The sequence below is a fragment of the Bufo gargarizans genome, chromosome 1 (genome assembly GCF_014858855.1).
Source record: "Bufo gargarizans isolate SCDJY-AF-19 chromosome 1, ASM1485885v1, whole genome shotgun sequence".
Classification (NCBI taxonomy): Eukaryota; Metazoa; Chordata; class Amphibia; order Anura; family Bufonidae; genus Bufo; species Bufo gargarizans.
This window is the reverse complement of record NC_058080.1, coordinates 6,720,717-6,745,871: the sequence shown is the minus strand read 5'-3', so window position 1 is coordinate 6,745,871 and position 25,155 is coordinate 6,720,717. Positions and strand designations below refer to the sequence as shown.

Genomic DNA, 25,155 nt, shown 5'->3' with positions numbered 1-25,155 from the left:
GGTGCGTGCAGGGACAGTGATGGCTGTCCAGCAAGATCAAGGTGCGTGCAGGGACAGTGATGACAGCATCAGTACAACTTAATTACAGCTGATTGAAGGATATTGGGTGGAGCGTGTATAGGCGACTATATGTCAGGAAATTCAACATGGACTGTAAACACAACGTGAGTAGACCCTTCCAGGATTGCAAAATTTGAGTTGTAGTGAAATAGTAATGGGTGATGCTTGGGTAAGTATTTTATATTGTGTTTGAAACTATGTTATATATAAAAAAAATTAAAATAGATTTCCATTGCTAAAGGTGGGACCCATAGCAGGCCATACCACACCTGTAATGTTTGTACGTGTGTCGCTACTTTTGGGAGACGTGCATACATTTTACATTTTGCTTTTTGCGTTTGGAAAGCCGTTTGTTTAGAGCTTGCAATCCTCCAGGGTCCTGATTTTACCCCAGATGAAAGGCATAATCCCAGTCATCTAACAACTCTTATCATAAACACTTATTTAAGCCCCATTGTTATCAGTAAGATAAGAACTGAGCTATGAGAGCAGAAATAAGGAGCCCATCAGCTCCATGTCTGATGGAGCAGATAGAAATCTCAGCTCTGTACAGAGAAAAGGGTTCAATATTTTTAATAAAGACCAACTGAAAAAATTGATTTTTAGCTCATAATGAGTACAATGCACTAATAAAAAAAAAAAATGTCTAAAGATGTACATAGCCTAGATCTGTGATGGCTAACCTCCAGCTGTGGTAAAATTACAACTCTCAAGATTCACCCCTGCTTGGCTGTTCTCAGAACTCCATAGAAATGAATGGAGAATGCTTGGCGTGCCAGAGGTTAGCCATCACTGGCCTAGATGGTCACTATATCTTCTTTATCACAATCTGGGTAACTCCAGTCCATATGACTTTTTAGAATGAAGAGGGAACCCACTGTTATCCCTGGTAAAGAGACAGAATATAGAGGACTTCACTGGACACCAGTTGAGCAATGGGGTGCGCTCTTCCCCAAAGATCAGATCACTGCTGAGGGATTGAACACAAGAATGGGGAATGTCCCAGTTTCAAACCCATATGAGACAAATCACTGTCATAGGAAAAAGTTGCAATAATCTGCAGGCAGGGCATTAACACATACAACCCCCCTATGCTGTGTACTTGCTGCATGGTCAGTCAGATAGTTGAAAAACCCTCAGGGTGCGTTCAGCCTTGGCAGCAAATGACAGTCCCATGCATATGGATGGCGTTTAGTCACCGTTGTTCAAACTTCTATATCAAAAACAAGCTGGCCGTGGAGTTGTAAATCCACAGCAACACATTAAAGGGGTTCTGCAGTTTTTTTAAACTGATGATCTATCTTCTGGATAGATCATCAGCATCTGATTGGCGGGGGTCCGACACCAGGGACCCCCGCCGATCAGCTGCTTGAGAAGGCAGCAGGTGCTTGGCATTAGCGCTGCGGCCTTCTTGCAGTTTACCGCAGGCCCAGTGACGTCACGACTAGTATCAATGGCCTGGACGGGGCTAAGCTCTGTTCACTTGAATGGCGCTTAGCCGCGCCCAGACCATTGATACAAGTCGTCACTGGGCCTGCGGTAAACAGCGAGAAGGCTGCTGCCAGCGCCGCTGCCTTATCAAATAGCTGATCAGCGGGGGTCCCTGGCATCGGACCCCGGCCGATCAGATGCTGATGATCTATCCAGAGGATTAGATCATCAGTCTAAAAAAAACTGCAGAACCCCTTTACTGTGTTGCTGTGGATTTCACCCCTTCATTGTACAGGGCTGAAATCTGTAAGTCCGCTGTACAAACCGGATTTTCAACAAAGTTTTCACACCTCAAAATTTAATCCGAGGTGTTTTATTTATTTATTTAATTTCTATTAGGCCTGCACAATATATCGCCAAAGCAAATCGCAATTAATCGCCATATCGCAACCGCCAATTGGCCGACCCAAAAATGCTGCAATTATATTACCATATTTTTCACTTTATAAGGCCTCTTTCACACTTGTGTTGTCCGGATCCGGCGTGTACTCCACTTGCCGGAATTACACGCCGGATCCGGAAAAACGCAAGTGTACTGAAAGCATTTGAAGTGTTACTATGGCACGCAGGATGCTATTAAAGTCCTGGTTGCCATAGTAGGAGCGGGGGAGCGGTATACTTGCCATCCGTGCGGCTCCCGGGGCGCTCCAGAGTGATGTCAGAGCGCCCCATGCGCATGGATGACGTGCCATGTGATCACGTCATCCATGCGCCTGGGGCGCCCTGACGTCACTCTGGAGCGCCCCGGGAGCCGCACGGATGGTAAGTATGCTGCTCCCCGCTACACTTTACCATGGCTGCCGGGACTTTAGCGTCCCGGCAGCCATGGTAACCACTCTAAAAAAGCTAAACGTCGTATCCGGCAATGCGCCGAAACAACGTTTAGCTTAAGGCCGGATCCGGATCAATGCCTTTCAATGGGCATTCATTCCGGATCCGGCCTTGCGGCAAGTCTTCAGTTTTTTTGGCCGGAGCAAAAAGCGCAGCATGCTGCGGTATTTTCTCCGGCCAAAAAACGTTCCGTTCCGGAACTGAAGACATCCTGATGCATCCTGAACGGATTTCTCTCCATTCAAAATGCATTAGGATAAAACTGATCAGGATTCTTCCGGCATAGAGCCCCGACGACGGAACTCTATGCCGGAAGACAATAACGCAGGTGTGAAAGAGCCCTAAGACAAACTTTCCCCCCCCCCCCCCCCCCCCAAAAGTGGGGGGAAAATGGCAGTGCGCCTTATAAAGCGATGGTTGACTTTTTACGTGGTTGACACGGATGTATCGCCGGCCGCTATGCTGCACAGCGCGGCCGGCGATACATCAGTTACAGTGCGGGGAGGGAGGAGGGGCTGGAGGCAAGTCGTTATTTTAATGAACAAATGTTCTTTTATTTATTCTATTTTATTTATCTGTTCTGTGCAGTGCTATTAAGAAAATGGCAAGTTTTGTATTTTGTACTTTTGCAGTAATGCAAATATGTTATTTAATTTAGTAAAAGATGTTTTATTTTGAAAAACACTGTGCATTTCAGTTCTTGAGTTAAGGATAACTACATTTCAGCATTATCAGTAATTTGTGTGTGCTTTTGCCTTGAAAATCCAAGCAAATAGACCTCTAGCACAATTCCCTTAAAATATCGCATACCGTTATCGCAATTTTTAGGGCCCTAATCGCGATCGCCCTAATTTCTATGCTGATGCTCGGTATTCTGTGGTTGATTTGCCCTCAAGGTTTGCACCGGTCACTGAGTGAGGATAAACCACAGTCAGTCCTATAGCTCTTCTTCTTTTCTCTGCAGCTTGTGAAAAATGTGCAGATTTTGTTGTCCGACATACGTGATGCGATATAAACATTTTGGCATTGGATGCAGAATGTCAGCAGATACGATGAAGTATCAAATCCTGTGTAATGCTAACCGTTTCTGAAGGGACGCTGGGACAATGACATGGCATGCTGTATGCGAGCTTTGTGGCATGTGGCCCACTCACAATGCACACAGGCGGGATACAGGACATCTAAAGTCACCTTTTTACACAGAAGTTGTAATGTTCAGATCAGGAACTGGAGCCTGATGACATGACCATCACCAGTTCTCTGGCGGACGGAGAGACGATGGTTGAGTTGTGATGGTTTTTGTGCCTCGGACGTATTCTCTTATTTTCCTCACACTGATTCTTCTTGGTCTTTCTAGGATTCTGAATAGCAATAAGATCTCTGACCTGAAGAACGCATCTTTCGAGGGGCTGAGCTTCCTGGAGAGGCTGTAAGTATTTTCCTTGTGATATAATCAAAGACCATGATAAAATGGGAAAGCCCATGCATACTTGGCAGATCTTTATACGAAGCGCCCACTGACAAATTTTCGTGTAACACGGACGCTCCGGCTTGTGAAACGAGTTTTCAAATTTTGTGCAACTTTAAACCACTTGCCTTTTAGAGGTCTCCGAGGAGGTGGCGTTACACAAGTGCTCCTGGTTGCTGTGCTGTAATGGGTCACTGAATTTCAGATTGTTGACCGTCTGACATTTGCGCCATTTTTCTGACGTCATATAAGGCACTTTTTCTTTTTTTGTCCATTTCTACCCTGTACAGTGTCTGCAAGCATGTATTATATCATCACATCAGGTAAGTCCTCATGCACACAACTGTATGTATTTTGCTTCAAAAATGTGCATGGCACGTGGACAGTATCCACGGTTTGCAGACCGCAAAATACATACGTGGTGGGATGGAGCCTAAAGCAGTGGTCTAGCTCTGAGCTTTGATGCCCTGCTGCGCCCTGGCATTGTCTGCGTGGCGTTTGTCACTATGATGCTATGTGAGTAATACGCCATAACCAAGTATAGTAGTATAGGAGGTTTTCTTCTTTTTAGATGAAGTGTTGTGGGAATGCGACTCTTGTGATTGGAGTGGCAGCTTCGAGCGAACCCGGCCTGTTGGGGGAGGTTGTGGTTTTTTGTGTGTTTTACTCTGCAGGAAATTGACTCTCTGGGGGATAAGTCCAAGAACGCTCCATTCATTTTACTTGACTTGCTGCTTTTTCCACATAGTTTCCATGTGCAAATACCACCCAGAGTGTTTTTATTTTTTTTATCTTTTACTTACCTGCTTCATTTCTATTAGTACGGACAATTGGAGGTCACAGATCTGTGATCTGGAAGCCCTGAATGCACTTGCAGTATTCGCGCAGCTAGAGAAGTCCGTTCTTGCCGCATTGTTTTGCCATGTACAGAGCTAATGAAATGGCTCCATGTGTCTCGATTGTCCGTGGACGAGTCCTTTTACTCCACCCGATGTTTTTTCTGTGCTACACATACAGTATTTGAAGCATTGTAATTCTGTGAATTGGGGAAACGTGTCCATCTAATTTTATCATAGATTTGAAAAAGTATGGGTGGGTTTTATAGACTGGAAAATAAAAAAAAAACACACTAAAAACTTAATACGATTGATCTGAGATTGACCAAGGTGCCCCCTTTATTTTGGGTTCTGCAGCAGGGTGTATATTGGGGCAGGGTCACATTAATGCTGCAGTACCGGCTGCACCTCTGGTTTGGTAACAGTCATACAGATGCTGGATATTTTCCTGTGGATTTTAGTTCATACAAGGTGGTTGCCCACCTATTCTCAATGGCAAACAGATATATAGTGATCAAGGTGGCCAGGGGAGCTACTGGATACCATGAAGAGCACATTGTGTAGCATGGGCAGGAACATTACATCTCCTAACCGAGTCAAAAAGAGCAGTAGGACTGGTTCCATGATGTCCTGGACATGCCAAAGGCTGGTCAGTGTTCCATAAAAACCAGATAAGAACGGCCATGGTAGCTAATGACGTTCTACACCATGACACCAGGTGTTGGTCCTGTGTGTCTCTGCACTATGCATAATGGCAGTAGGTGCTCCCCAGCCCTTCTGCGAACTGAAAGAATTTTATTTAAAGTGTTACGGCAAAGCACCCCATCCTAATATACTGTATGTCTAGATGTGATTGAAGCCTAAACAAGAAGTTTCTCATTCACGGCCAGGAAACAGATGTAATGTAGTAATGGAGAGGAATTGAAACGCTGAGAAAGTTAAAACAAAATAGAAAAACTTTGAGCTCGTGCACACGGCCTTAAAGAGGACCTTTCATCAGGCCAGCTCTAGTCTAATTATTATCCTACCTTATAGGCGGCCCCCGCTGATGCCATGGCACTTTTTATTAAAAAAATTCTACAGAACCCACCGTTCATCCGCTGTTTGGCGCCTTATATTATAATAAGGTGACTCTGTTATACTAGGCGGAGACTTGTATTTTCCCTGGGAGTGGTTATCTTCTCACTGGCTGTGAGCGCATCCAGTCAGAGCGCCCCGCTCTTAGGCCCCATTCATACGTCCGCAATTTCGTTCCGCAATTTCGTTCCGCATTTTGCGGATCCGGAAATGCGGACCCACACTACAAAAAAATAGAACGTGTCCTATTCTTGTCCACAATTGCGGACAAGAATAGGCATATTCTATTAGTGCCGTCAAAATGCGGAACGCACATTGCCGGTGTCCGTGTTTTGTGGATCCGAAAAACACACTACGGACGTGTGAATGGGCCCTTAGCCAGGGAGAATGAGCTTAAGTTCTTGCGAGAACTTGAGCATGTAGACATCCTTGAGCTCATTCTCCCTGGCTAAGAGCGGGGCGCTCTGATTGAATGCGCTCACAGCCAGGGAGAAGATAACCACTCCCAGGGAAAATGCATGTCTCCTCCTAGTATAACCGAGTCGCCTTATTATAACATAAGGCGCCAAAATATACGGGGCCAACAGCGGACGAACGGGGGGGGGGGGGGGGGTTCTGTAGAGAAAAATAAAGTGCCATTAGTGGGGGCTCTGTTGCAGATTCTGTTGGAAGACCAGACAAAAAAGCCTCATGCAGCACTCTTTTGTTTGGTAAAAAGACAGGATCTCGAACGGAAACTGAACGGATCCCATCGTAGTCGGGAGAGTCTGTTCAGCTTCTTCCCTGTGAGGTGAAAGTAGGAGGAGGGGGAGCAGGGTCACCAGTGGCTGACAGAAGGAGGGGGAGCAGGGTCACTAGTGGGGTGACGGGGGGGAGCAGGGTCACTAGTGGGGTGACGGGGGGGGAGCAGGGTCACTAGTGGGGTGACGGGGGGGAGCAGGGTCACTAGTGGGGTGACGGGGGGGAGCAGGGTCACTAGTGGGGTGACGGGGGGGAGCAGGGTCACTAGTGGGGTGACGGGGGGGAGCAGGGTCACTAGTGGGGTGACGGGGGGGAGCAGGGTCACTAGTGGGGTGACGGGGGGGGGGGAGCAGGGTCACTAGTGGGGTGACGGGGGGGGAGCAGGGTCACTAGTGGGGTGACGGGGGGGAGCAGGGTCACTAGTGGGGTGACGGGGGGGAGCAGGGTCACTAGTGGGGTGACGGGGGGGGAGCAGGGTCACTAGTGGGGTGACGGGGGGGAGCAGGGTCACTAGTGGGGTGACGGGGGGGAGCAGGGTCACTAGTGGGGTGACGGGGGGGGAGCAGGGTCACTAGTGGGGTGACGGGGGGGAGCAGGGTCACTAGTGGGGTGACGGGGGGGAGCAGGGTCACTAGTGGGGTGACGGGGGGGGAGCAGGGTCACTAGTGGGGTGACGGGGGGGGGAGCAGGGTCACTAGTGGGGTGACGGGGGGGGGAGCAGGGTCACTAGTGGGGTGACGGGGGGGAGCAGGGTCACTAGTGGGGTGACGGGGGGGAGCAGGGTCACTAGTGGGGTGACGGGGGGGAGCAGGGTCACTAGTGGGGTGACGGGGGGGGAGCAGGGTCACTAGTGGGGTGACGGGGGGGAGCAGGGTCACTAGTGGGGTGACGGGGGGGAGCAGGGTCACTAGTGGGGTGACGGGGGGGAGCAGGGTCACTAGTGGGGTGACGGGGGGGAGCAGGGTCACTAGTGGGGTGACGGGGGGGAGCAGGGTCACTAGTGGGGTGACGGGGGGGAGCAGGGTCACTAGTGGGGTGACGGAGGGGAGCAGGGTCACTAGTGGGGTGACGGGGGGGGAGCAGGGTCACTAGTGGGGTGACGGGGGGGGGAGCAGGGTCACTAGTGGGGTGACGGGGGGAGCAGGGTCACTAGTGGGGTGACGGGGGGGGGAGCAGGGTCACTAGTGGGGTGACGGGGGGGGGAGCAGGGTCACTAGTGGGGTGACGGGGGGAGCAGGGTCACTAGTGGGGTGACGGGGGGGGAGCAGGGTCACTAGTGGGGTGACGGGGGGGAGCAGGGTCACTAGTGGGGTGACGGGGGGGGAGCAGGGTCACTAGTGGGGTGACGGGGGGGAGCAGGGTCACTAGTGGGGTGACGGGGGGGAGCAGGGTCACTAGTGGGGTGACGGGGGGGAGCAGGGTCACTAGTGGGGTGACGGGGGGGAACAGGGTCACTAGTGGGGTGACTGACGGGCCAGGCTTTTCACTGCCATACCATGGCCAGGGGGGGGGGGGGGGGGGGGGGGTCTTCTCTCAGATCAGTCACGCAAGTCTGCAGCTCCTTAGCTCTCCAGCGGCCCTGTCATGTTTCCCGGGGTCCTTGGGCAGCGCACACTACTCTCCTTACTACAGCCACCCCCGGGAGCCGGCCCCTTCTCCTTCCAGCTCCCGACGGCTTTCCCTGGCTGACCCGACCTGTATCGCCCTAGCTCGCCAATACCCAACCAATAACAAAGCTCTTTTCTGTAAGGAGCTTTGTTATTGGTTATTTCAGGCGCAGGCTGCATCTCTGCGCTGCCTATGCCATTCACTGCGCTGTTGAATGTGGGGGAAAAGTCTAAGGCGTATTGATACGCCTTAGACTTTTTCCAAGGAGTAAAATCGCCTGAACACGCGTCAGACGCTTGTACAGGCGTAAATGCGACCTCTGGCAGCATGTCTCCCCTCCGTCTGTCCATTTGGTAATGGGGGGTTGTTCTATCTCACATTCCAGTACAGCAGAGGATATTTTTAGCTGTAAGGAGTGACAGGCACTTACAGGGGATAATGGTTTAGTGCTGGACATGGTGACACGTTCAGTCCAGCTCACATCCATATAGTTTCTGGGCAGAGTTTATGGACTCTTATGGAGACGGTAAAACTTCCATTGCTGTTGGATCTGCTGCTCCTAGTTTCAGACGTGTTCTCCCTGTAATACACGCTGGATGTGAGGTCTGTGTGTCCAGCATGCTGCTGTCTTCACTAGCACTCGTGTCAGCACAGCGCCATTCCCAGTCTGATTTCTCCTTCTGAAGCCTATGAGGGAGCTCCTCTCATTTCTGCTGACAGACTGATGGTGTGGAGTGTGATTCCTACCTTCCCCTGCCGTCTGCGTGGGTGCTGTCCTTTTTCTACATTTACATACGTTGTGTGATCTGTCACCCCCCATTAGGCTGCCGGTTTGTGTGCCTTTCTCCTACCTGCCCTCTGATACTGTACAGCTTGTGTTATCTGCCATCCCTGAACACACAGACCCGGCAAAAGGAGTGTACAGTTTAATGAACACTATGTAGAAACTTGCTTAACTTTGCAATGAGACAGCAAATGATCAATAACAAGAAAAAATCATCTGTGCCAAGGGGTCCATAGCCTTGAACATAAGTAAGCCATTAAGAGAACATTACTTTATAACAAGTTTGAATATTTTAACCCATTCCTGCACCATGCCATAAATGCTTGGCATTGCAGGTAGCACGTTCGCACAGCACATCGTGCATTTATGGCATCGGCTCTGGACTCCATGTTGCAACATCCATGTTTGTGTCAAACCCCTTTGCCCCACCCCCACATGATGTGATTAGTACCTCAAATAGGCCTCCTGGTCTGCCAGCGACAGAAGATGATTAGACCTTGCCTTTGGCAGTGTAAAGCTGACAGGTATACTACACTGAACAAAAATATAACACTTTCAGATCTTTGAGTTCAGCTCATGCAAAATGGGAGCAACACTGCTCCAATTTTCCATGAGCTGAACTCAAAGATCTGAAACATTTTCTACATACACACAAGACCCATTACTCTCAAATATTGTTCACAAATCTGTATAAATCTGTGTTAGTGAGCACTTCTCCTTTGCCGAGATAATCCATCCCACCTCACAGGTGTGGCATATCAAGGTGCTGATTAGATAGCATGACTATTGCACAGGTGTGCCTTAGACTGCCCACAATAAAAGACCACTCTGAAATGTGCACAGTTTTGCCTTACTGGGGGGGGGGGGGGGGGTCAGAAAACCAGTCAGTATCTGATGTGGCCACCATTTGTCTCACGCAGTGCAACACATCTCCGTCGCATAGAGTTGATCAGGTTGATGATTGTGGCCTGTGGGATGTTGGTCCACTCCTCTTCTGTGCGACGTTGCAGAATATTGGCAGGAACTGGGACACGCTGTCGTATACGCCGATCTAGAGCATCCCAAACATGCTCAATGGGTGACATGTCCGGTGAGTATGCTGGCCATGCAACAACTGGGATGTTTTCAGCTTCCAGGAATTGTGTACAGATCCTTGCAATATGGGGCCGTGCATTATCATGCTGCAACAATGAGGTAATGGCCGTGGATGAATGGCACAACAATGGGCCTCAGGATCTCGTCACGGTATCTCTGTGCATTCAAAATGCCATCAATAAAATACACCTGTGTTCGTTGTCCATAACATACGCCTGCCCATACCATAACCCCACTGCTACAATGGGCCACTCGATCCACAATGTTGACGTCGGCAAACCGCTCAGCCACACACGCTGTCTGCCATCTGCCCTGAACAGTGAAAACAGTGACTCATCCGTAAACAGAACTCCTCTCCAACGTGCCAGACTCCATCGAATGTGAGCATTTGCCCACTCAAGTAGGTTACGATGACTAACTGCAGTCAGGTCCAGACCCCGATGAGGACGACGAGCATGCAGATGAGCTTCCCTGAGACGGTTTCTGACAGTTTGTGCAGAAATTCTTTGGTTATGCAAACTGATTGTTGCTGCAGCTGTCCGGGTGGCTGGTCTCAGACGATCATGGAGGTGAACATGCTGGATGTGAAGGTCCTGGGTTGTTGTGGTTACACGTGGACTGCGGTTGTGAGGCCGGTGGAATGTACTGCCAAATTCTCTGAAACGCCTTTTGGAGACTGCTTATGGTAGATAAATGAACATTTATTGCACGGGCAACAGCTCTGGTAGACATTCCTGCAGTCAGCATGCCAATTGCACGCTCCCTCAAATGTTGCGACAACTGTAGCATTGTGATGTGTGATCAAACTGCACATTTCAGAGTGGGCTTTTATTGTGGGCAGTCTAAGGCACACCTGTGCAATATTTATGCTGTCTAATTCGCACCTTGATATGCCACACCTGTGAGGTGGGATGGATTATCTCGGCAAAGGAGAAGTGCTCACTAACGCATATTTAGACAGATTTATGAACAATATTTGAGAGTAATGGGTCTTTTGTGTATGTAGAAAATGTTTCAGATCTTTGAGTTCAGCTCATGCAAAATGGGAGCAAAACCGAAAGTGTTGCGTTTATATTTTTGTTCAGTGTACATTGCAATACAGAAGTATGGCAGAATGTTACACTAGCAATCAAAGTGTTAAGTTGCCTAGAAGATAAATGACAAATATAACAATAAGGGCTCATTCACTCGGCCGTATGAATGGATCTGCACCCGTTCCCCAATTTTGCCCAAGGTCTGCGGATCCACAGTGTGCTGTCCGCATCCGTTATTCCGTACCACGGCTCCGCAGAAAAGATAGAACATGTCTTATTCTTGTCCGCAAGATTGCAGACAAGAATAGGCAGTTTTTTATTATGGTTGCGGCCATGTGTGGTCTGCAAATTGCGGAACGCACATGGCCGGTATCCGTGTTTTCTGATGGCATTCATTAACATGCCTTGCAACCAAGGTATCCCTTTTATTTCGTACGTCGTTGAGATGTTCCCCAATGTGACGGCTAAGCGCTCTCCTTGTTTTGCCTACATATTGTGTTCGACAATCACAGGTGATCAAGTAGATGACTCCCGTGGGACGGCAATTGACAAAACCATTGATGTAATGGTTGTATCCACTATCTTTATTGACAAAGGATTTACCTGTCTGTACATAGTCACAGAAACTGCAGTTGCCACATCTGTAGCATCCCTTTACCGGGTTCTCAAGCCAAGTTCTTGGGCTTCGTACGCTGGTGAAGTGGCTATGCACCAGGCGATCCCTCAGGTTTCTGCCCCTCCTATAGGTGATGGATGGATAGGAGTTCAAGGCATACCCTAGATCTGGATCCATTAACAAGGTCTCCCAGTGTCTGGAGATGGTACTGCGGATCTGAGTGGAGGCAGTATCGAAAGTACTTATCACTCTGATAATATCTGTGATTTATTTCTTTGGGCGGTTGGTTGGGTGTAGTAACTCAGTACGCTCCTGACCCCGAACCCTCTGAGATGCGGTATGTAGGACCCCGTCCGGGTATCCACGTTCCTGAAATCTCCTCTGTAAATCACCTGCCTAATTTAATGAATTCTCTTTCTTCCGAGCAATTACGTCTAAGGCACAAATATTGCCCGGTGGGAATACCCTGTTTAAGTGGTCCTGGGTGGTTACTTTCCCGTCTCAACAGGGAATTGGTTGATGTTGGCTTACAGTACATACTCGTCTCTATCTGTCCCGTTCGTTTCTGGATGCAAATGTCTAAAAAGGTAAACAATCCTTCTCGATTACTGATGTGAATCTCAGGTTCATCGTGTTTACATTTAAACAATCCACAAATTTCCTGAATTCCCTGTCTGTACCGCTCCAGATGACAAAAATGTAATCAATGAAGCGTGACCATAACACCACATTGGTAGGACCTGGTGTAGGGGGGCCCCCAAAAACGATGGTCTCCTCCCACCAGCCCACGAGCAAATCTGCATATGACGGCGCACAAGAACTGCCCATCGCAGTGCCCCTGAGCTGGTGGAAGAAGTGACGATCAAAAAGAAAACAATTCCTTGTCAGTACAAACTGTAACAGTTCAACAATGAAGTCGTTATGACTCGAGGATTGTTGGCCCGTGGCTCTCAGGAAATGTCTCCCTGCCGAGATGCCCGCCTCATAAGGTATTGATGAGTAAAGGGCTTCAACATCCACTGATGCCAGGAACCAATTTTCTTCAATCACTATACCCTCTAGCTTAGTCAATAAGTCACCGGTGTCACTGACTAAAGGGTAAACTAACTTTCTGAATGCCGTTTTGAACACTGAGAGGTATAGTTTTTAACGTTTGGGTGATTTATGCGGGAGGGGTTGGGTTCTTTTATAGAGGCCCCTTGAGCCGAATTGCTCCCTAACAGTGTTTCCCAACCAGTGTGCCTCCAGCTGTTGCAAAACTACAACTCCCAGCATGCCCGGACAGCCTTTGGCTGTGCGGGCATGCTGGGAGGTGTAGTTTTGCAACAGCTGGAGGCACACTGGTTGGGAAACACTGCCCTAAAAGATGGGTTTTAGAAACTTTCCTTGAAAGTGTGAGAACATTTCTGCTAAACTTGTAAGACCTCTAAGGTCCCTGAAAAATAAAAGTACTTTCAAAAAATGATGGCAATAAATGTTTAACTATTTTGTGAGGTATTACTACCTCTTTTAAAATGTGACACATGGGATTTGGCTGTGATTTTAGGGCCAATACAGGCTGTGTGCTCAAGGGGTTAACGGTCGGCGATATAGGCAAATCCATGGCTTATTCACTATGCACAGAGGATCCGATCGCCCGGATACATGGTTATAACGCTCTGCATGTTCTGTTATTTGTAAAAGGACAATCTATACGGTGTCTGATCTGTATTCTCCTCTGATTACAGGGATCTTCGGAATAACCTGATCAGCACAATTGAACCCGGTGCCTTTTGGGGACTTTCATCTCTTAAACGGCTGTAAGTAACCCTACAGTATATAGAAATGAATCCAAGATCCATAAGGGGAGACCCCCAGCAGTCACTAGAAAGAGAAGGGTCTGCCATTCAACCCTAAACTTGGAGATTTACATTTCTCAAGGTTGAATGGGACCCTTATGTGCACCGGTCTAAGGTGCTAAAATGTGTAAAGTGGAGGCATTGACATTGAAATCAATGTAATTGTAAAGAGCGTTAGAATTCATTCACTTCCATTACTGTGCGATGTATTCTACATAAGATACACAAGTCTCCTCCGTTCAGCTCCTTCTTTCTAGCAATCACTGGTGGTCTCAGTTTTGCAAATGAAATAAAATGTTCACATAGTTTCTGTATAGATTTGGTAATATATGGTATGTGTAGTATCTGGTGATCGAAGAGGCCACGGCAGTGGTCCAGGTTTTAGGTCTTTAGATACACAGACGGATGGATAGATAGGTAGGTTATGGGGCAGATAGGTAGGTTATGGGGCCGAACTTTGTGTTGAAAACTTGTGAACCAAGAGAGATATTGCAAATCTGATTACAGTAATCGATTTCTGAGAAAATCCCTTGATATGCTACAAGCCCCCCTTCCCATTGGAAAAATGTTCCCATAATTCAGTATGGCTCCTTTCAAGATGGCAGCCATGTTCTGGAAATAGCCTAAAAGATAGGAACCTATAGACATCTATAGATATGAACTTGAAGGAATCTAGTGGTTTCACAAGCGTTAGTGGAGGAAGAAAGCAGACTATATACTGGTTATAGCAGATCTGTAATAATTAATCACTGGTCTTTTTTTTTTCAGAGATCTAGCCAATAATAGGATTGGATGCCTTAATGCTGACATATTTAACGGACTCCCCAACCTGGTTAGATTGTAAGTATATGTGATAAGGATGAACAGCCATATAAAGTAAAATAAAAATAAAATTTGTGAAATTATATAGTTTGGTATTTTAAAAGAATACCACCTCCTCCTCCGATAAATAATCGGTGTGCACCGCCAAAACTAAAAATAATTTGATGTAAACAAAGGGGGAGATTTATCAAAAGGAGGAAAAGTAGAACTGGCTTAGTTGCCAATAGCAACCAATCAGATTTAACCTTTCATTTTTCACAGCTCCTTTGGAAAATGAAAGGTGGAATCTGATTGGCTGCTATGGGCAACTAAGCCAGTTCTACTTTACACCGGTTTGATAAATCTCCCCCAAAGTCTCCTAAGGGTACATTCACAGTTAATGCAACGTATCCGCCGTATTTCACCGGATCTGGCATTGCCAGAGTATCGTTCACGGTCAGAACCCCATGGTCTGCCTGTGGTCTGACCCCTTTCCAACATAAATGCCGGACACAAACTGTTGCAGCATTGGTGCTGGATCAGGCATGCCGCAGTTGTGAACGTTCCCCAACGTATCCTCATCAGTCATTTTTACTCTTTAAGGGCTCTTTCACACTTGCGTTCTTTTCTTCCGGCATAGAGTTCCGTCGTCGGGGGTCTATGCCGGAAGAATCCTGATCAGTTTTATCCTAATGCATTCTGAATGGAGAGAAATCCGTTCAGGATGTCTTGAGTTCCGGACCGGAACGTTTTTTGTCCGGAGAAAATACCGCAGCATGCTGTGCTTTTTGCTCCGGCCAAAAATGCTGAACACTTGCCGCAAGGCCGGATCCGGAATTAATGCCCATTGAAAGGTCTTAAGCTAAACGTCGTTTCGGCGCATTGCCGGATCCGACGTTTAGCTTTTTCTGAATGGTTACCATGGCTGCCGGGACGCTAAAGTCCTGGCAGCCATGGTAAAGTGTAGTGGGGAGCGGGGAGCAGCATACTTACCGTCCGTGCGGCTCCCGGGGCGCTCCAGAGTGACGTCAGGGCGCCCCACGCGCATGGATGACGTGATCGCATGGCACGTCATCCATGCGCATGGGGCCCTCTGACGTCATTCTGGAGCGCCCCGGGAGCCGCACGGACTGTAAGTATACCGCTCCCCCGCTCCCCACTACTACTATGGCAACCAGGACTTTAATAGCGTCCTGGCTGCCATAGTAACACTGAACGCATTTTGAAGACGGATCCGTCTTCAAATGCTTTCAGTTCACTTGCGTTTTTCCGGATCCGGCGTGTAATTCCGGCAAATGGAGTACACGCCGGATCCGGACAACGCAAGTGTGAAAGAGCCCTAAAGGGGTTCTTCAAGATTTTGTAAAACTAGGCAGTGAGCAGAGGGCTTTGTAAATTATATTAAAAAAAAGTTTTAAAAATGCTGCTTCTCCGGTCTCTTCCAGGTCTGCCTTGGGCACATGACGGGTTCAGCCAATCAGAGTCCAGTGATTGGCTGCAGCTGTCAGGTGACCAATGTAGGTAATCACCGCAGGCCCAGCAGTAGCAGTGGCAGTGGACAGACTGGACTAAGGGTCCATTCACACGTCCTGTTTTTTTTCATCCTGAAAAACGGTCCGTTTTTTGCGGATCCGTTGTTCCTGAAAATGTTTCCGTGTGTCATCTGTTTTTTGCGGATCCGCAAAAAACGGAAACATGTATACATTTCAATAATCAAATAAAGTTGTTTGGATTTCTTTGAAAAAAAATTTGAAAAATAAAAAATAAATAAAAATATTTGTTGTGTTTCCAGGAACAGAATGCGCAAAAAACGGATGACATCCGAATGTCATCCGTTTTTTGCGGATCCATTGACTTTGTATTGTACCAGGATCCGATTTTTCAGGACAAGAATAGGACATGTTTTATATTTAAACGGACATGCGGAACGGAACAACGGAAACATTGTGCTGTCCGATTTTTTTCCAGGACCCATTGAAAATGAATGGGTCCAGATCTGGTCCTGATCTGTTCCTGAAAAAACGGAACAGATCAGGAAAGAAAAAATGGACGTGTGAATGGACCCTTATTGTATACAGCTCCCTGCTTGATTTAACAAAGCCTTGGAGAACCCCTTTAATTTGTCCTCATTTTTTAAATGGCTGAACATTTTATTCAGTGATTTTTGTCTGCAGTTGTCAGAGTTCTCCACTGCGGTTACAAATCATTCCTCGGCGCTGATGTTTCCTGGGCAGTCGGCCAGATATGCTTACTATTGACATGGTCCTGCCGTGAATCATGGATTGGCAGACAAGTACTTTTTAGGAAAAGAAAATAGTCCATTTGCTAGGAGTGAGGCCACAAAGGACTTTGCTTCCTCCTAGCAGAGTCTTTAAAGGGGCTGGCCACTTTGTGATGTATTCTGTGCCAGCTTCTGTTATTTCCATCCCTGTCTTTCATTTGTGCTGTTTTTGGCTGGGGCTGCTGCTCCTTTAAACAGGAGCGCTGGCCTCTCGTATTTACATCCCCCCCCCCCCCCCGTCTTGACGGCTGTGCATACTCCCATTATCTGCTCTGCTCTGATGCGCAGACTCCATGTCTGGAGTGCTGCGCCTGCGCATGTGAACCGCATTGGCCAGCATTATAAAGAGGAGGACAACTATTCATATTTGCTGAAGAGGAGCGAGCACTGGAGCGCAGAATGCCAGTGTGCACGCTTCTGTCTGAAGCCGGACCAGAGATAGTAGGGGGACATCTGTGCCGTGAAAAACTTCAACTGCGCAGGCACAGCACTCCGGATATGGGCATCAAAGCAGACTACGGGAGTGCAAGCGCAATTGTAGTTGCAACTATTTCCGTGAAACTAAGCCTTGGGGTACCTGGTGTTGCGTTAAGTCTTAAGTCTGGAGACTTACTGGAAGTACCCCATGGTATGGACGGAGTAGGGTTGTCATGATGCCAAAATTTTGATGCCATAAAAAACTATTGCAGTACTCAATACCACACAAAAAAAATAGACACAAAAAAAGCTGCGTGCATTCTGCATTTTATGGAACGTTCAGCCCATAATAGAATAATCCGATCCTATTTTTTGGGGGCACAATGTAAGGCTACTTTCACACTTGCGTTCGGGGCTCCGCTTGTGAGTTCCGTTTGAAGGCTCTCACAAGCGGCCCCGAACGGATCCGTCCAGCCCTAATGCATTCTGAGTGGACGTGGATCCGCTCAGAATGCATCAGTCTGGCACCATCTGTCCTCCGCTCAGCAGGCGGACACCCGAACGCTGCTTGCAGCGTTCGGGTGTCCGCCTGGCCGTGCGGAGGCAAACGGATCCGTCCAGAGTTACAATGGAAGTCAATGGGGGTGGATCCGTTCGAAGGTGACACAGTATGGCTCAATTTTCAAACGGATCCGTCCCCCATTGACTTTCAATGTAAAGTCTGGACGGATCCGTCTGAATACAAATTGTACTTAGACTTTTTTAGTAAAATATAATGCAGACGGATACCATTGTTTGCATTATAGGAGCGGATCCGTCTGTACAAATACCAGACGGATCCGCTCCAAACGCAAGTGTGAAAGTAGCCTAACAAAAAAGGCAAATCTCGTGGGCTTTTTTTTTTTTTTTTTTTCCTCTTTATGGCGTTCACCACATAGGAGATATTTTAAAATCTTTTAATAGTTCTGACTTTTTCGGACATGGTGATATGTAATATTTTTTTTTGTATTTATATCTTTATATGTAAAATTGGGAAAGGGGGTGATTAGGGGGCATTAGGGTCAATAGCATTTCACACTGTCCCTGCTGCCCTGTGCGTTTTGCAGCCATGGACGGCTTTAGTAGCATCCTGGCTGCCATGCTAACCGACCGGAGCCCCGCGATTTAGCTGCTGGGGCTCCAGTCGGAAACTGCCACTGCCACCAATTATAATACTGAGGAGGAGGGGGGACACACCCTGTGGTCACTGCCACCAATGATTATAATACTGAGGAGGGTGGGGGGCACACTGCGCCACCAATGCATATAATTTGCCACTAAATACAAATGTAGGTGGCGGGTCCCGGCCATATCACACAGCTGGCACCCGACCTCTATGAGAAGGCACAGCGATCCGCCGAAAGACGTCTAATAACCCCTCAGGTGCCTCACCTGAATGGTTCATTGCAGTGGTTCGGCAGATCGACGCGCCCTGTCGATAAGGCCGGGACTCGACGCCTACGTTTGTATTTAGGGGTAAATTATGTTCACTGGTGGCACTGTTGCCACAACCTCTCCCCTCCTTCTCAGAACTATCTCTTCATTGGTGGCAGTGGCAGCCGCGTCACAGTGCGGCAGGAGGGACTCCTCCTTCTCTACTGTGCCGGCTGATGAGAACATGGTGCTAGCCAAGGGCGGCGCATGCCATGGTCTCTAACAGATAACGCAGCCTAGTATCGGAAAATAGCGAATCCCGGTATTGTATCGATCCGGGTACAAAAGTATCGATTGGGTATCGAAAATTCATTCGATACCCGGTGCAGCCCTAGTATGGAGGCTTATTGGCAAAGCTCCATGGAGATTGAATGTGCAAAAAGGTATCCCAGGGAGGAGAACCAGCTTGCCAGTGCCACCTCTTGGAAGTGTCTCTCTATAGATATCTGGACTGGCTTTATTCCGTTGGAAAGTCGTATTTTGACTCCTAGGGAGCCACTTCCAGAAAGTGATGCTGGCGAGATGGTTCTCTTCCTTGGGAAATACTTCTTTGCATTAATGTGACATAAAAGTGTTCCACTCCGAAATCCCGACCATCTTTTCGCTCCACTCTTGAAAATGATGCGGCTCTGAAAATGTCGCAGAATTTTGCGTAAATCCCAGCGTGCGACAGCACTGCAGCATTTACATGTCAAAAACCTGGCATGCTAGATATGATAAATGTTCCCATATTGTCTATTTGAGAGGACAAGGTTTTACCAAATGAGGGCAGATTGTGTGGTTTCCAGAACTGCATTCAGTCTTCCTTGGAAGGATGCTTCTGGAGCCTCGCAGGGCTGGGGTTTGTATGTTCTCCCCGTATGTTTAAGGGTTTCCTCCAGGTACTTTAGTTTCCCCCCACACTCCATAGATAGGGAATTTAGATTGTGAGCTCCACTGGGGACATCGGGTAAAAATAATGGGGGAGATTTATCAAAACTGGTGCAAGGGGAAAACTGGCTTCGTTGCCCATAGGAACCACTCAGATTCCACCTTTCATTTTCCAAAGAAGCTGTGAAAGATGTAAGGTGGAATCTGATTGATCGCTGTGGGCAAGCATCATGATATTAATAAGGGGGGGGGGCGTATAAGACTCTGCATACCGCCACAGATGTCCTCGCACCATAAGAGGGTCTGAGTCCGTTACCTGCTGCGGTCTTCTCATGTCCTGCTCTGTGTTCTGCGTGCACCGTTCAGATCTACAGATAATTACTGGCGTCTAGGCTGCCAGCTCTCTGGTGAGTAATTGCTTTCTTACCTTCATTAGGCTGAGTTAATATTTTTCTCTCCTCCATTAGTTCTATGATTCACTCACAAAATGCCCTTAAACTATGATATCCAGTGAGTGTTCTTGGCGCGACGCCTTCATTGTAGTCAATGATTATGCTGTAATCTGATCATGTATTTACCCTGCGTATGTTTTTTTTCTTTCTAGAAATCTCTCTGGGAATTTATTTTCTTCGCTGCCACAAGGAACTTTTGCTAACCTCATTGCCCTAAAGTCGCTGTAAGTTTCCCGGGTGTCGGATAATGATGGATGTTATAGAGCAGCCCGTGTTCTGCGGATAGGTCTATGGGGAAACTGAAATTCTCACAACCCTGCAAGTTATCACTGAGCAAGTCCCTATTTTCACAGTGTGCCTAGGAAATGCTTGAATGATTCTATAACATTATATTAACATTCACTGGGTATGGAGTCTGATTTCAGATGGGGGTAAATTTGTGTTATATAGGAGCAGTCGCCTCTCCTGACATGTCTGTTTTAGTAACTACTTGCATTTCCCTTGTAATATTTCTGGAGCATCTAGTCTTATGACTAAGTTGTGCCATTCCTTTATTATTCCTACTAGAAGTTATGGATGATTTACTAGCAGTTTACAGTAAAGGTCCAGCTGGGTGTTACCAGTTGGGTGTGTCCCTGCACACTGTCTGACACTGGCACCAATTATTGGATGATGTCAGATTATGAAGGGACACACCCTCGACTGGTACCACCCAGATGGACCTTGATTGCAGACTCCTGGTGATTCATAACTAGTAGGGATAATAAAGAAATGGCATAAGGCAGAGTAATAAGAATAGATGTTCCAGAACTGTAATTACACTGTAATGCAAGTAGTTACTAAAACAGACATGTCAGGAGGGGTGACAGGTTCTCTTCAAACCCTTTTTTTACACTAGGACAGTTTTCACACTGTTAATATACACTAATAAAACCTGAATTATACAATAAAAAAAAAATAATGTTCTAAACCTATACACACATATTTTCGTGAAGACCTGGCACATCATGAAGATGCCATCTGCCATTTGACAGAAATGCATTAAAAAAAATCATATTTGTGTCTTCAGGTCTGTGATGCACAGCACCACCTAAAAGTAAAAGTACAGTATTGGCAGAGTTCATGCTATTTACATCATGACTGTCTGTATGCACATATTCTCACAAAATAATCAATACCAAAGCTCCCCATGACCCAAATACAAGTAAACCTCTGAGGCCCATTTACACGGGAGGAAAGTTGGGCCAATTATTGGGCACAGATGTAACCCGTGTAAATGTGCCAGTGAATGAGCATTTTCTTGTTTGGTGACCCATTGTTTATGCGGCACAGAATGTCATCCTTCGTGGACAGCCCAATGCCTCATGAAAATAAAATATCCTGCTGACAAATAATAGAACTGTATGGGGGGCTAATAATCATAATAGCGATCATTCATCCCCATACAGAGAGGATTATTGCTGCATGTAAATACTAATCGGGAATGAATCTTCATTCTGATCACTGCCCGGTTTATTGACTCCGAGTCAAAAAATATGCTTATTAGATATGCAATGTCCCATTTTCTCAACCCTTTAGCAGAGAAAATATGTGCCTCTTTAATGGCAGCGTGTCCGGAAGAGTTTTCTTAATGAACCAAGCCAGGCGCACATACTCTCCAAGTGCGGCCCCATAAATATTGCCTTTGTTTTGGTATTTAAAATTTTAATATAATTCCAAGATTTCCGTCGTAGCCCTTCTATTATAGTCATGGGAAGTGTTTTACATACATCCTGGGTACTGAGAGGGTAACTCCAACTACAATACGTCTTCTGCATCTTCAGGTTGCACAGTTATTTAGGCAGTGATCTACTGCGTTTTTAAAAGTCACTTAAAATCCTGGTTTCTGACCCATTTTTCTGGTCACTTTCAGTGAATTTCAGACAGAATATCTTCTGTGTGACTGCAATCTTCTGTGGATGCTGCAGTGGGTCAAGGCAAAGAATATAACGGTCCGTGAAACAAAATGTTCCTACCCCAAATCTCTGCAAGGGCAGGCAGTGACGGCGGTGAAACCTGAGCAGCTGACCTGTGGTAAGTAGATGTGCATTTTCAGGGTAATGGGGACCCCCACGTACCTGAGAAGAGGGGTGCCTGGTTCCCCGCTGGGGTGTTAGCAATAAAAGCACAGTCTGAGCATGCCCATTCTCCTGTTTCCATGTCTCCCATAGACTAGTGCAGTGATGGCGAACCTTTTACAGACCGAGTGCCCAAACTGCAACCGAAAACCCACTTATTTATCGCAAAGTGTCAACCTAGCGATTTACCCTGAATACCAATACAGTATATCTTCCATATACTTTATCATTTAGCTATAATAGCCTGCCTACATTCAGTGTGCTGCCTATGCTGTTCATAGTGCGCCCTACTCTGATAAATTTGTCAGGAAAAGTCTAAGGCATACTGGTACACCATAGACTTTTTCCAGGGCGTCAGTGCCCACTGAGAGGGCTCTGAGTGCCGCCTCTGGCACCCGTCCCATAGGTTCGCCACCACTGGACTAGTGGATGTTTAGCTAACACTCCTCTTGTAGGTGAGGGTCCTACAGACTGGTGTGCCATAAATATTCTGTTATTCCATTAAATGGGTCTTCCGTGACTTTTAAACCTCTGGATAGGTTATCAGTATCTGATCAGTGGGGGTCTGACACCCAGGACCCCCGCTGATCAGCTGTTTGAGAAGGCACCGGTGCTCACAATAGTTGCGACCTTCTCTCTGCTCGCCAAGCACAGCGCTGTACATTGTTGGGTGGCTGTGCTTGGTATCACACTCGGCCCTATTCACTTCTATGGGGATGAGCTGTGCCTAGGCCACGTGACTGATGACATCACTGGCCTAGGCAAAGCTGAAGTAAGGTGGCGGGGGTCCCAGATGTCAGACCCCCACCGATCAGATACTGATGACCGATCCAGTAAAAAGGGAGAGCTGATTATCTTATTTTAGTCTGTTTTAGTTAGTATGGCTATTACCTATGGCATAACAATTCTGGAGCCTCTTTTCTCACATCTCTGCATTTTATGGGTCCTCTGCTCACCTCCGGAGCGTTCATGAATGTATCGACAATTCCATGTTACTGTTTCGGTTGTCAGAGGGGTGTATGTTACTACATAGTCAGCACTGATTGCCCAGGGACACAACCCCATATGGTTACACCCAATTGTCAGTGTATGGCTAGGATGAATAATGGAGTAATGGCACAAAAGGGAACCTGCATTGGTTTAAATGGCTAAATTCCAGATGTTACTGAGTCCTTTCCCACAGGACTGTATCTGCTCCGCTCCTTCTGCTCTATAACCTGCTGCCTGCAGACTGCACTGCATTTTCTTGGTGACAGGTTTAGTCACATAATAAAGGATGCAAATGGACGCCTCACGATTCCCTGCCTGCTGCCCTCCACTTCTTCTTCCATCCTGACACATTCTGCTTAGCCAATCACTGTCTGCAGCAGTGACCCGCCTCACACAGTGATTGGCTCATCACAGTCATTATCCGCTGTATGGGGATGGGTGCAGGAAGTGGGCCACCGCTGGCATGCAGGCTCTGTTGGACCGGTGAGAATAAACTTTTTTTTATCTTATTTTTACCCTTTTTGCATCTTAGGGTGGGTTCACATCACCTTTTATGCCTCCTTTTGGTGTATACGTTACAAAAAAAAGATACAAAAACATGGAACTCTGTGGTGGGTGGACGCCACTGTATGGCAACATTCTGAGGCATCCACTTAATGTATATGTTTTTTGGATACGTTAAAAGGATGGAAACAACGTGATGTGAGGCCGCCCTAATTACCACAGTTGAAAGACTCTGTGATGGTTGTGGAATATGTCAGAACACGACTTCATGAAATAGACGCTCTAATCCACCACAGTCTCAACCATTCCTGGGAGTTCCCCAGTCATCTCCTGGTTCTTACTGGTACTGAAAGTAGTGATCCCAGTGTGTTGTGTCCTTGGGCCAGCTTGTAGATCCCCTGCACGTCATGGTTCCCATGTCAGCGGCTGACTGAGGCATGACTTCACTTTCTTGTCAGCGGGTAGATTACGCCTTGGATGTTTACTGAGTAAATAAAACAAGGCAGGACCTGCAGGAGGTATGTATTCAAACAGTGTGCCCCGTACCATGTAGCTACATACACACCACTCCACCCCCGCCTTCACATTGTGTCTTCATGCCCTGCTGCTCTGTGAAGGTGCTGCTGATTGCCCTGGATGCACTGTCAGAACTGCCATATGTGTTGCAGATTTAGATGAGTATCTGATGAGTGACGGGCATTATGGGCACTGTATCGGAGGTCATTCAGTATCTTCTGCATCAAATAAGGTTTACAAAGTGCTAGGAGAAAGACATTGGACTTAAAGAGGACCTTTCACCTGGAAAAACATTGTGAACTAAGTATCCTGACATATACAGCGGCGCCCAGGGATCTCACTGCACTTACTATTATCCCCGGGCGCCGCTCCGTTCTCCCGTTATGTCCTCCGGAATCTTCGCTCAGTAAGTTATAGTAGGCGGAGACTGCCCTTGTTCTGCTGGGCGTCTCCTCCTCCTAGGCTGTAGCGCTGGCCAATCGCAGCGCACAGCTCACAGAAGGAGACGCCCAGCAGAACAAGGGCAGTCTCCGCCTACTATAACTTACTGAGCGAAGATTCCGGAGGACATAACGGGAGAACGGAGCGGCGCCCAGGGATAATAGTAAGTGCAGTGAGATCCCTGGGCGCCGCTGTATATGTCAGGATACTTAGTTCACAATGTTTTTCCAGGTGAAAGGTCCTCTTTAAGAGGCTGGCCATGCACATAAGATCGCTGTCAGCCAGCAGGTGTCACTGTTGATTTCCCCCCTTCCCCATGCACTGAGCCTGCCAGGAAGAGGGGAGGAAGCCACTGCCAATTGAAATCCAATATGCCCGATCCTTATCTGCCACCAGGGAAGAGTCAGGAGGCCTCCATACACATTAGATCAGGGATCAGCAATCTTTGGCACTCCAGCTGCTGTGAAACTACAACTCCCAGCATGCACACTTTCTTGGCTGTTCTTTTAACTCCCATAGAAGTGAAAGGAGGATTCTGGGAGGTTGCTGATCCCTGCATTAGATGGTCCCAAAGTCGGCAGGGTTCAGCTGACATCCAGCTCGTATGGTCAGCTTGTGCGGGATTATAAAGGTTTATTCCCATATCCTAATGTGATGGCATATTTTTTCTCTTAATACCGATACTTCATGAAAAAATGTTAGAACATCTATTCATGAATGCATTGTGCTATTCCTCTATTATTCCTGCTGGAAATATAGGTATATGTTAGCATTACCATTTCCAAGGCTTAACCCTACACATTCTGACATTGTC

The 25,155-nt window shown here is 47.3% G+C and overlaps 1 protein-coding gene across 1 annotated transcript in view; it reads left to right on the top strand.

Annotated features, from left to right (window-relative positions):
* The window catches only part of ADGRA3 (adhesion G protein-coupled receptor A3), a 62,402-nt gene that overhangs the window by 10,135 nt on the left and 27,112 nt on the right, over positions 1-25,155 (top strand). Inside the window, exons 2-6 of the mRNA XM_044294275.1 lie at positions 3,740-3,811; positions 13,369-13,440; positions 14,248-14,319; positions 19,926-19,997; positions 21,686-21,846. Of these exons, the coding sequence (XP_044150210.1) occupies positions 3,740-3,811; positions 13,369-13,440; positions 14,248-14,319; positions 19,926-19,997; positions 21,686-21,846 (449 nt within the window). The remainder of the gene's footprint in view (positions 1-3,739; positions 3,812-13,368; positions 13,441-14,247; positions 14,320-19,925; positions 19,998-21,685; positions 21,847-25,155) is intronic.